The 13,403-nt window shown below is 42.7% G+C and overlaps 1 protein-coding gene across 2 annotated transcripts in view; it reads right to left on the reverse strand.

Moving 5' to 3' along the window:
• Nucleotides 1-9,565, reverse strand: part of NFXL1 (nuclear transcription factor, X-box binding like 1) — a 52,824-nt gene extending 43,259 nt beyond the window's left edge. For both annotated transcript variants that reach the window (XM_083367394.1, XM_083367393.1), the window contains exons 1-3: nucleotides 9,222-9,565; nucleotides 6,659-6,835; nucleotides 1,895-2,004 (exon numbers count right to left, since the gene is read on the reverse strand). In XM_083367394.1, coding sequence (XP_083223520.1) covers nucleotides 1,895-2,004; nucleotides 6,659-6,835; nucleotides 9,222-9,369 — 435 coding nt within the window. In that variant the 5' untranslated portion in view covers nucleotides 9,370-9,565. The remainder of the gene's footprint in view (nucleotides 1-1,894; nucleotides 2,005-6,658; nucleotides 6,836-9,221) is intronic.
• Nucleotides 9,566-13,403: the final 3,838 nt, after the last annotated feature.

Genomic DNA, 13,403 nt, shown 5'->3' on the forward strand with positions numbered 1-13,403 from the left:
AGCCAACTCTGCCACTCTGTGTGCCACCTGTGGACTGGCTGGATTTCAAATGGATACCATGATTTTGGTAGGAGGAGGAAGATTGCTAGTTTAACTATACCGTTTAGGCGGGATTTTCCCCGGATCTTGCCTTGACTTCCCTACTGTCACTAACCCCTAATAAAAGTTTCCTTTTGAGACAATGCCTGTTTCAAGAGTTCTGCTTTTTTGGGTGGTCAGCTGAGGTGGGTCCTTACAATCCCACAGTCACGTGAACACAATTTACAACCTTTTTCCTAAAACCGGATGATTGCTTCCACGTTTTTGGCAAAAACGGCCCCTAGCGAAAAACAGGTTCACTTAACAACTACATTTGCTTAATGACCGCTGCAAAAACAATTCCGAAGCTACAACTGGTAGAGAAGGAAGCTGTGCAGGCAGGGCTGGAGGTCCCTACGGTGGCGCATCTAACACTGCTGTGCACAAAATGCAATTTGCTTCCGAATCCAATTCAAGATGTTGGTTATTACTACAAGCATGTGTCCAGGGCATCTGAGGTGCCATCTTGCCCCAATGGGATTGGCCTACCCAATTCACTACAGCAAAAGGGGCTTGCTACAAACTCATCAGTCAAGGAATTTAGGCTAATGGGGTTGTGATTCAGTGTCAGCCTGTGCTCCCAGCAGCTGAGTATGAGGAATCTGAAGAGGAGGAGGGGTTTGGAGAGCCTTTGGTGTCGGAGGGAGGCTCTGATGCACTGCAGGACTCTCAGCCTGGCCCCTCCCATCATGTTCCTCATGAGGCTCAGCTCTGTGAGGAAGATGTGTCGGACTCAGAGTCACAGCTAAATCTGTTCAGAGACGCTAGAAGCAGAAGGCAATCCAGCAGAGCAGAGCAGAGCAAATCTATGAGGCAACTCAGTGAAAAGAGGAGAAGGCACTGAGAAGCCATGCCTTGGGACAGATAATAAAAGGGGAAGGTGTGGGTGGGACTGGTTGCTGAAGGCAACCGTTTGGAGACATTCAAAGAGAATCCTGGTCTGTTCTTGCTAATCTGTTTGACTCTTGTTTCTTAACTCTTGTTTGATATTTTGAATCATTTATTGAAGGAAATATTCTGTTGCCTTTTTGTTTGAACTGTAAATAAATTTGGCTTGGGTTTTTCCAGCCTATTGACTGTTTAAAGAAAGAAGGGGTTGTCCCCGACACACAAACAGGGCCGGTCGTAGGCTAGAACAGAACAGGGGTCAAGGAGAAGGCCTTTTCTGCTGTGGCTCCTACTTTGTGGAACCCAAAGGTGCTAGACGAGTCAAATCCTTCCGTTCCCCACCATCCAGTCAGAGCTGAAGAAGCTTCTTGGATGAGAAGTGAAACGTCTTCAGAGAAAAGCAAGAAAGTCCAGTTGCCTCTTGAAAAAGCACCTTTGGGACAACCACGACCTGGATGACTGAGAACCTCCATAGATACCTTCTGGAACATTCTACCACTGGACATGAAATCTGCCCCCACCCTTCTGGCCTTCTGGAAAGGCTTTACAACCTAGTTTTGCCACTTGGCTTGGAGCCCTGCTGAGGGCGCTCTTTGCTGAAAATGGTTGATGGGGTAAGAGAGAAGCTCCTACTTTATGCCATTGGGTTTTTTTAATTTTTATTCAAGTCTTATTAATGTTAAATATTTACAGATTTAATAATCAGAACTGTTTGTATAAACTTAACAAAGAAATTCAGGTTGATACATTTACCCACCAGAGAAATGAGAAAAGGAGACTTGGAACGCACCGACTGGAGATTGCAAAAGCAAGACTCACAAATAATTACCCTGATAAACACTGTTCTGTTTTGGAAGGCAAGGGTATTTCAAGAGATTAGTGAGTACAGATTGGGGAAAAAGATCATGCAGCAATGTAAGATACTTACTGCTTGATTTCTCTTAATTGAAGCAATGCAAATCAGACACGTCAGCGCCCCAGATTGAAAGGCATCGTTCATATATTGCTTTGTGCGCTCCAACTCACTTGCATCTCCATCTTTGAACGGAAAAAGACAATAAAAAGATTATCATCTGAGTGGCCTTTATGGGCTAGAACAGACATGTCAAACCCGCGACATGTGTCAGCAATGGGGTGGGCACGGTTTCATCATGACGCGTCCGGCCCATGGCCCGGCAGTTTGACACCCCTGGGCTAGTAACTGTAGAATCACAAAATCACTTGTGCTAGGTGTTAAATATTTCTTTCACCTTCATCTTAAACTCTTCTGGGGCTATTAATTTAATTTAATTTTAATTTGTACATTGCACTGTTTTAATTTGCCCTGTAAACCGCCCTGAGTCCCTCGGGAAAAGGGCGGTATATAAATCGAAACAAATAAATAAATAAAATAAATAATCAATTGTACAGAATGTCCTCTTTACAGATTTTTTTTTAATATATTTTATTGATTTTTTTTTAGAAGAACAGTCTTTAGTGCTTAGTAAACAGTGTGTTGTCTGGGTTCATATATTTAACACCAATCAATAATAGTTAATTTCTATGCTTTCATAACTAACATACTAACTAGAAATACCTTTACTTGGTCTTTCCTTCTTCCAATAGTATTCTCCTTTCACCAAGCAAATATAGTTCTTAGTACTTTCCATACATGCAAAGTTGAATATGAAGATTTTTCTAGTATTTAACAATAACATCAATATGTAAGGTCTTTTTTAACCAGCTTATCTTACAATTGCATTTGCAAAAAAAAACATCTTATATAAATCGCTATAAGTCCTGTTTTCAAAACTTATTTAAGCTTAGTTTCTCCTCAGTATTCAAAACATTTCTCGTCAGTTATAATTTTCTCAAAATTGATTACATTTAAACATCCAAAACATTTCATACATTTAAATCATCCCAATATTTTTACATTTCCCATGTCATTAAAAAAATACTATACTACTTATAAATCACATCTCTCTTACTATAGAACCCCTTCATATCCAAAATTTAACTCTTCATTTATTTTTTATTTTTATTTTAATTCCATTTATATCCCGCCCTTCTCCGAAGACTCAGGGCGGCTTACAAGCTTAGCAATGTTTGATCTTATGGTACGCCATCTGGTATGTCAAGTCATCTGTCTTGATTCTGGCTTTCATCTGTTCTTATTTAAGCTTAGTTTCCCTTCAGTATTCAGAACATTTCTTATCAGTTCTAATTTTTTCCAAGTTGATTCCTTTTGAATATCCAAAACATTTTGTTCATTTAAATCATCCCACTATTTTTACATTTCCCATATCATAAAGAAATACTATACTATTTATGAATCACATCTCTCTTACTATAGGTAAAGGTAAAGGTTCCCCCGCACATGTGTGCTAGTCGTTTCCAACTCTAGGGGCCAGTGCTCATCTCCGTTTCAAAGCCGAAGAGCCAGCGCTTGTCCGAGGACATCTCCGTGGTCATGTGGCCAGCATGACTAGACGCCAAAGGCGCACGGAACGCTGTTACCTTCCCAACGTAGTGGTCCCTATTTTTCTACTTGCATTTTTTACGTGCTTTCGAACTGCTAGGTTGGCAGAAGCTGGGACGAGTAACAGGCGCTCACTCTGCTACGCGGCACTCGGGATTCGACCCGCCAAACTGCCGACCTTCTGATCGACAAGCTCAGCGTCCTAACCCACTGAGCCACCGCGTCTTATTATAGACCCCGTTCATATCCAAAATTTAACTATTCTTTTAACCATATTCAAACAAGTGTTTAGTCATGTAGTACTCCATCTGTTAGGTCAAATCATCTCTCTTGAGTTTGGCTCTCGCCTTCTTCTTTTGCTTAGCAACTTTCCAAGTCAGGGTATTCAGCTTGCTGAGGGATTCTTATAGGTGTTGTTGTTGTTGTTATAGGTGTTGTGTTGTTGTTAAGAATGGGAAAGACAAATTGAGTAAGGTGCTGTCAAGGGGAGTTTCACCCATTTATATTAGTTAAGAAGCTTCCACTTTCATTCTCCCTCGATTTCTCTTTTCATTCTCCTGACAGCTCTATTGTCCATTTTATCAAGTCTTCTTTCTTATCTTCAGGTTTGTTTTGAAGTTCTGAAAAATAAAATGTCTTTTCCATTTCCGATATTGTAGCAAAATCTTGCAGATTTTTCTTTGTATGGGTTAAGCTGTAATTTTCATCCATTTGTGGCCTCCATCTTTGGGTCCTGTTCCTCTGGTTTTTGGTCTATTATCTGATTTATTTGTTCATTGTTTGTCACCATTTTCTGCTAATTTTTTAATTGTGAGCTTAGGTCAAGGAGGTGCTCTTTTATATCACCAAAATTATTTTTAATCTCATTATAATTTGAAGCAATTGTTGTTTAGATTAGTTGCAACATAGATTTCTGATGTTCCAGACTGGGAATTTTAGAAAAAGAATATTGCATGTGGTTTCTTACCACTTTTCGTTGTATATGCAACCTCCTTTTTCATCAAACCAACCAGTCTTAAATTCCAAATGCTATAGTCTTATATGTTTCTTATCTTTATGAACAGTCCAAAATGTTCAACCGCTTAAAAACAATCCAGTAATTTTCCCCCTAGAAGAATAGCCAAAGTTTTTCTTTCTCTTGCCAGTTTCTGAGGCAGGACAGCTGTAGCTCTATACTCTGTTCCACTAGATGTCAGTAGCTGTTTATATTCTAACTTTTAAAGCGAAAAGATTATTTTCTTATAATTTCATCAATATTCCTGGTGATAACCTATAAAGCCCTAAATGGCCTGGGTCCGGGATATTTGAGGGAACACCTCCTGCCAACATCAAACTCCCTTCGTCCAGTGCGCTCCCACAGGGAGGGTCTTCTCAGGGTGCCACCGGTAAAAGATTGCCAGCGGATAACACCCAGGGGGAGGGCCTTCTCTGTGGGTGCGCCTGCCCTCTGGAACCAGCTGCCCGTGGAGCTTAGGACCGCCCCTGACCTTCGTTCATTCCGCCGGGACTTGAAGACCTGGCTCTTTGAGCTCTCCGGCCCAGGCTGAGAATTTTTAACTGAGGTTTTTAGTTAAGGGATAATTTAATCTTTTTTAATTGTTTTTTTAACTTTTGTATTTCGTACTGTTTGATTTTAAATACTCTGTAAACCGCCCTGAGCCCTTCGGGAAAGGGCGGTATATAAATTTAATAAAATTAAAATTAAATTAAATTTAAATAAAAAATCTTAACAATTTCCAGTTTTCACTTTTATCCAAAGTATAGTTTTACATTAGTCCATTTCAATGTATTTCTGCCCCCCCCATAAAAATTAAATCGCTGCTTCCGCCTGTGGAAGGGTGAGGTTATAGTCCCCTTCCTTCTCACTTTCAGAGGATATTTTGCTTCTTGGGGATCTTTTCCCGGAAATCAGTTTCAAAATAGAGAAGATCAATATTCTCACCCAGCTCCAACATGCTGTTCACAGTTGTTCTTAGTTGGTATTTTTAGACTTCGGATGCTGGTAGCTTGGGCTAGTCACCAAAATGCAGCTAGCCTTTCTCCTGTTGGGTTGGAGGGCTTCCATGATGGACAAGACGGCCTCCTTCTTCGTCGCTTCTGGAGTGATTTTAGACCCATTTAGGGTCCCCAGGCAGGGCGAAACCAGTTGTGGGGTGCGGAACGCCGCAACCCCTTGGCCATGTAAGTACGATGCAAAACCAGAAGCCCTTTACAGAACTATTTAAATTCATTAGTATTTCAAGGTTGTTTTGCATGGCCTATTTGCTTCAAGTCACACCACATTTCAATTGGGGCAAGATCAGCTCTTTTTTCAGATATTCCAAAATGTGAAATTTCTCTTGCTCCAGCCGTTCGATGAGAGAGTTACTTGTGTGTGATCATTCTCACAAAGAATATTCATTTAAGCTTCACTTCATTGACAAGTACCTGGACATTCCCTTATAGAATTTGCCAGTACAATCTAGAAATCATGTTCCCTCAATGACAAAGAGCCATCCATATTCAGAGGCTAGAACAAGGGTAGGCAACCTTGGCTCTTTTATGACTCGTGGACTTCAACTCCCAGAATTCCTCAGCCAGCCATGCTGGCTCACGAATTCTAGGATTTGAAGTCCACGAGTCATAAGAGAGCCAAGGTTCCCTACGCCTGGGCTAGAAATAGTCCCATATTATTCCAGCCACCATGCTTCATGGAGAGAAGGACAGTCTTTTGTGAAAATGTAGTATTTTGTTCTAAAAACCATCTGGATTATCCAGGTAATAACTGGCAAACTTGAGAGGGATGGCAATTTTTCTGGGGAACAGTAGTTGCCTCCCTCATATCCTTTCATGCATACATCTTTGTGTTCAATATTTTCATAATGTAAGAATCTTGAACACTAATCTCTCACACTGCAAGAGTGGCTTGCAGATCCTTTTCCTTCATCACGGGAGTTGTTTACAACCTCGTTAAAATTTCAATTTTGCTGACAGGAACAGCAATCTCAATTTAGCACATTAAGGCAGCAGATTATCCTGAGATTTTACATACTTTTTCCAAAACACACAAAGGTTGACACAATACGGTTAGCTTGCCAGGCAATGTGAAAATGAGCAGCATCTTTCCAAATCTAGCAATGTAATATTCTATCACAAATACGGCAATTACATCTCTAAGCATTTTTTTTTAAATGTAATGATACATTTTTCTTTGAAATGAAAGCTGAGAAGCCAATATTAAAAAAAAATTACCAGTCTGATTAGTATATTTTGTAAATGTTTGGGCCAATATTTGTCCATGCTTTCCTTCAATTTCTTCTTCTTCATCATCATCATCGGATGAGGAGCTAAATTGATTTTCAACAAGCCTCTTAACTGCTGCTTGATTAGCCTTCTTGATTTCATCAAATTTTTTCTGTGATGCAAGTTCTGTTAAAATAATAAAACTACACATTAGGAGAACCTAAAACAGTAATTAGCATCATATAATACACAAGGAAGGGTTTGTTCAACTAATGCTGAATGAATCACAGTAACAATGTATATAAATATACTAAGGTCAAACCAAACAACCCACGTAATGGCTTAGCATGAAATATGAATCCAGACCCTATTTTTTTCAACATTAAGGTCAATAAACTAAAGTTCTGTGTAAATATTTACCTATGATAAATCTATACAAAGATCAGAAACTTTAAAAAGTTTTGGATGTGAGCTTTTCTCCAGATACTGTTATCTCAATTGTCTTTAAGCATGTATGACTAGGAAAATTAAGGTTACTCTCTCCTTATGGTTAGATTACCTATTTCTTACCATACTTCACTACTAATGCCCCAAATTCTAAAATAAATCATCTTTTTAATATGGTCTTTCGCATGAAGGCAGATCTGAAAGCTGTCAGTCAATGATAGCTTGAATCCAGGATTTTAACTAAGCATTCACACAAAAGTGCATGAAACTCTCTTTTTTTTCCAAGAAAGGCTAATTCGGAGCATAAAGAAACAGGGAAAATCTTTTCAGACTCTTGGCTTTCCTTTCTTGACATATTTCAGAGAAAATAAAACAGGAATCAATCATGGCTTGCCCATTACAAGAATCCAACTATAAACCTCTTGCTGACAAACGGAACTAAGCTAGAATATTTAAGTAGTACAAATCAGAACTCTGCTGATTTGCACCAGATGTACATGTACCCAGCTATTACTTAGCAACCTGTTTCAAAGTGCTATTTCTCTTCCTTTATTAATGCTTCTGTGCTCTTTGAGAATCCAAATTCAGTTATATTAGTATCCATAAATATTCCATTAACACGTTAGAATTTGAGCCCCTTTCCTCAGGGGAAAGGAGCCAAGGGAGACAGACATGCAGGTCTGAGGGTTCAGGCACTCTCATAATTGCATTAGGCACCACACTGCATAGTGGTAAACATCACTGTCCTTGCTGCTGAAGACGGGGCGCAGATGTGTTGTCTGCATCTCAAACAAGCACAAATCCAGACAAAAACAGACTCAACCCCAATGGCGAAAGGACCCAGGGCAGGAAACACCCTGCAGCCAACAAGGCTCCACAGCCATTTGCACCGCTCAGAGGATGCATGTCGTTGAGGCCACTGTAAAAAGCCATTTTGATAAATGTATCTGACCAATAATTTGTCAATTCCTCTCTTAATGACTCTGCAAAGAATTTATTTATTTATTTATTTATTTATTTATTTATTTATTTATTTATTTATTTATTTATTTATTTGATTTGTATACCGCCCTTCTCCCCAAGGACTCAGGGCGGTGAACAGTGACATAAATATCAAAATACACAAAAACAGAAATTGAAAACAAATTAAACCCTGATGCCCAAATGCATTTAGCGTATGGGTGTCATGCTATTCTTCCATTTTTCCCAGCTATTTTCCCCCCAAAAAAATTTTTTTATAGATCAATAGTGCAGTGTATGCCTCCCAGCATTCACAAAGGACAGCACAGCAGGAGGCTGATGGTGCAGATCAGCAGAGGGGCTGGACAGCTCCAGGCGATGACTGCTCACTCAGGATAAGCCTAATGAGTTAAGCTGTTGACAGCCCCAGGCATGGTCAGCCTGGTGGGAAGCCAGGATCTACACCCATTGTCACCTGCACTGGCAGGAAGCCCAGGTTTGAACTGATTGGATGCCATCCACCTGGGCAGGTACAAATAGACGCCAGGCTTCCCTGTTTCCCCAGTTCGTTCTGTTCAGAATAAACTCATCTTTACCCCAGCTCTGTGTCCGTCTCTATGTGAAGCACGCGACTTTACAAATAGGTTCACTTCAAGCAGCCAGAAGAAACTCGTTCAAGGCACTTTCTTCTTATGCAGATGCCTCCTGTAGCATCCTCAAATCTAGTTTAGGACGATCTTTTAGACCACGGGTGGGCAACCTCGGCTCTTTGATGACTCATGGACTTTCAACTCAGGAGTCAGCTCAGGAATTCTGGGAGTTGAAAGTCCATGAGTCATCAAAGAGCCGAGGTTGCCTACCCCTGTTTTAGACTCTGCCTAAAAAAGAATGCAAGGGGCCAGCGGTCTGCAAGTATTGCATCCTTGCATTCCCCCACCACCCGGTCAGAAGCGAAGAAGCTTCTCGGATGAGAAGCGAAACGTCTTCCAAGAGAAAAAAGGAGAAAGTCCAGCTGCTTCCGGAAAAAAAGCACCTTTGGGAAAGGCATTTCCACCCACCCCGACCCCCGCCGTTGCTGCTCTTTCGGATGGAGGCGGCTGCAGAAAGCCTCCCCTGCCCAAAGACGAAGCGTCCCGGCGGCACAGCAGGGAGGGATGATACTCACCCTGGGCTCCCCCTGCGCCGGCCGGCAACCCTCCGGCTCCTCTCGCCTTTCCCCGCCCGCCGGGTCCCTTGCCCAAAGAGACCCCGCCGGCTGCAGCCCGGCCCCTGCCTCTCCCGCGCCCTGCCTGGCGCCAAGCAGCGGCTTCCATCCCTCCGACGGCCGCTTTCCCGCCGGTCCGAGCTCGGAGCGGCGACGTAGCCGTCCAGCTCCTGGCTCCAGCCGGGTTGGCGGCTTGGAACTACAATTCCCAGCGTCCCCTTCACCTGAGGAGCGGAAGCGCCGTGCCCGGAAAGCGGCGAGGAAAAGCGGCCGAGGGCGGGGCTTGGCCGCTTCAAAGCGAGCCAAAGCCGCCGGAAGCAGCCCGCTCGCGCGTCTGTTCTTTTGTCGTCGCTGTCCTTTTTATGTTCGAGATTTATTTATTTATTTGCGGCATTTTTTTGTTTTCCCCCGGGTAGAGAAATCGTCATCTTTTGCATCCATTGCGATACGTTTGTTGCGGCTCCCAAATCGATTCAGATGCACACGTTAATAAAAGTGCGGAGGGGAAAAAACGGTCATTTATCCCCTACATCAGGGGTCTTCAAATTTGGCCCTTTTATGATTTGTGGACTTCATCTCCCAGAATTCCTCAGCCAGACACACTGGCTGAGGAATTCTGGGAGTTGAAGTCCACAAGTCATAAAAGGGCCAAGTTTGAAGACCCCCTGATTTATCCCCTGCATTCATTCATTCATTCATTCGTTACTTGCCATCGAGCTGTCTTCGACTAATACAAACCACAGAAATATGCATCGTGGGCTCCCTAATTGCAAAAATGCCGTCCTACCTTTTATGTGAAAATAGAAAGAATAGAGTAGAGTAGAATAGAAATAGAAATTAGAATAGAATAGGAATATAAATTAGAATAGGAATAGAATAGAATCGGAACAGAATACTCTCCCAAGTATTTTGGAGAGTCAGGGAGAAATGCCAAATCATGTGTCTTGCTCTTTTTAAAATTACACAATGTTCGGTTTGCTTTGATTTCAAACGTGGCTCTTTATATCAGCCTATTTCAGAGAAAGATTTAAGTAGCCAGGTTTTCGTTTTGGGCAAAACAAGCCAATGATCTGCAATTTTGGGCTGCCTTTGCACAATTTCTTGAACTCGGATCTCCGTAGTCCACATTTCCTAAGAGAGATTATAAATTTTTAAAAAGACTAATTCTCATTCTCCCCACCCACCCCCCCCCCCACAAATTGGTTTGTGGTCCTGGGCTTCACATGCTGCCCAGGTTTGGACTAAGGCATTTAAAGTGAATTAATCTTTTTTTCTGGCATGTTAAAGCAGCCTAGTAACAACAATGTTTTAGTTGTCTTATCCATTTTCTTTCACAAGTACATTCCACACGTTTTTAACATCTACATGAAGCAGCTGGAGAAGGCTATCCAAAGACACAGGGCTGGGTATCATCGTTATGCTGATCTTACTCTGCTGTACGTCTCATCTCTGGTCACTAGTGGTGTGGTTAAGGTTGAAACTCAGTGTCTGGAGGCTGAGAGCGTCTGGATGGGAGAAAAACAAGCTCATCCATAGCGAAATTGAATGGCTGTGGGTTCTGGGATCGCTAGCTCCTGGGAGATTGTCCACCTTTGTGAAAACAATCTCATCCATAGCGAAATTGAATGGCTGTGGGTTCTGGGATCGCTAGCTCCTGGGAGATTGTCCACCTTTGTGAAGGAGGCTGTGTTTGTCTCTGTTAGAACTGCACACAATTTCCAGGTCTCCGTACACTTGCACCAGCCTCAATGCACACGTGACAGCTATGGCCAGGTGGGCCTTTTCACAAATTCATCTTGTGCTCCAGCTGTGGCCATTCCTGGGTCAGAAAGACTTGCTCTCAATCCCTGATTCTTAATGATCTGCAGTATATTTAGATAGAGTTGCCCACGAAGACCCCTTGGAAGCCACAGCTGCTACAATACAACAATGTGGGAATGGGCATACTTTAGCAAGCCCATGCATCAGTACTACTGGTTACCGGTAGGCATCTGGTTGCAACTCAGGATGTTGGTTGTCATCTACAAAGCGCTTCATGGCACAAGGCTTGGATATTGGAGGGACTATCTAGCTCTGATTATCTTTGCCTGCCCAACAAAATCAGTTAGGCTTGGCGCACTGCAGTTCCTATTACACCAGTGCCCTCTGGTGGGACCTAGGGAGTATCTCCAGTGAGATCTGGATGGTTTATCTCTGATGACCTATAAAAATAAATACGGTTGTGAAGTACAAATTTGGGGTCAGGTCAAAAAGCTCCTTACACAAATATGTCTTCCCAGGCAGAAAGAAAATGTCAGCGATGTCTCATGTTTCACTTTCTTAGGGTCTTGCAGAAGAACAGGGTAGAACAACAGCTAATGACCCTCTTTTACCGGTCTACTATAGAGAGCGTTTTCTCGTATGGTATTGTGGTTTGGTATGCTGGTCTGACAGCCGCGGACAGGAAAGTATTACAGAGGGTAGTGAGCACAGCACAAGACATTGTGGGCTGTTCCCTGACACCACTGGATGACATCGCCAGGGCTCGTTGCCTTGGAAGAGTGAGGAAGATTCTCAGGGATGACTCACACCCTGGACGGTATCTCTTTACTCTCCTACCATCCGGTAGGAGATATAGGAATATAGCCAGCCGTACCAACAGGCTGAAAAATAGCTTTTATCCGTGGGCTGTTAGGCTTTTCAATGGGACATAATTTTATGCAGAATTGACTTGGGAGGCCGGTGTGTGTAGTTGGTTCACATGGTGTGGTAGGATGGAGGGTTTGTTGTCACTGTGTGTTGGGGGGGAGAGAGCACGGGGGGGGGGGGAGGCTCAGCTAATCTCAATGTACACATGTTGTACTTTGACAATAAAGGTTTATTATTATTCAGATTTTTTTAAAAAACTGTTACATAAAGGACTCACATCCTGTAGTAGGTGGCTGCTCTTCAGCTAGTTTTTTCTTGGGGTACTAGTTGCTTTGGGTTGGATCACTGGGTAAGTAACCTAGCAGCGGCTTATGCTAAATATGGCTATAATGCAAATAAGCTATATATTATGTGAATCTGACCAGTAAGCTTAGTTTATGATTCAGTGCTATATCTTTATTATATTTTGTGCCTTCAACTCAGTGTTGACTCCTGGCAGCCGAATCTTGTCCTGCGTAGTTTGTTCATCGGTGTTGTGTCATGCATTCCTGAAATGGTTGTTTAGTCCCCTTAATGTGCAGGTCTGTCACGTCTGCAAACCTCACGAAAAGCACCACCACCACAGGACACAGAAGAGCAATGCAATTCAAGATAGGCCAGGGGATGATCCGAAGATGCCTATCCGCTTCAGACCAGTTCAAATCGGCAGAAGTAAATGGGTTACTTCCAAGTCCTGAAGGAGCTCGCAGAATTGATCTTGGGAGACCCGGAACGTAATATTTCACTGTCCTTACTCACTGAGACCACCAGAGGACTGGGAAAGAGCTGTGGTGCTGCAGATTATGGCCTCCTTTGACAAAATCCAGATACTTGGATGTATAAGTAGCATGTATTAAACTTCTAGCGTGTTTTTTTTCCTCCAATCTTCTATAGCCTAGAGCAGGGGTAGGCAACCTCGGCTCTTTTATGACTCATGGACTTCAACTCAAGTCCATGAGTCATAAAAGAGCCGAGGTTGCCTACCCATGGCCTACAGCATGGGTGTCAAACTTGCCACATTACGTGTCGCAATACATCGCAACTCTTTTTGCATTTGCCAGCAATGGGGTAGGCGCGGCTTTGGTATGATGAAACTGGCCCACAGGCCAGCAGTTTGACACCCCTGGCCTAAAGCCTAGGCCAGGGGTAAGCAACCTTGGCTCTTTTATGACTCGTGGGCTTCAATTCCCAGAATTCCTGAGCCAGTATGGCTGGCTCAGGAATTCTGGGACTTGAAGCCCGCGAGTCATAATAGAGCCAAGGTTGCCTACCCCTGTCGGCTTTCTCCCATCCAAATAAACCATATCCAAGACTGCTTAGCTTTTCTGAGATTACTGTGCTCTGATCCTATTTACAACTGTCTATTTGCAAATTCTGTTCAGCATCCAGAATCGCCAAACCTTTACGTTTAGTGGCGACCCTTTTTGCAGATTAGCAGGTCTGGAAATTATCACCGGATTGACCAAAGGGCGTCTT

Source organism: Vipera ursinii (genome assembly GCF_947247035.1).
Source record: "Vipera ursinii genome assembly, chromosome: 7".
NCBI lineage: Eukaryota > Metazoa > Chordata > Lepidosauria > Squamata > Viperidae > Vipera > Vipera ursinii.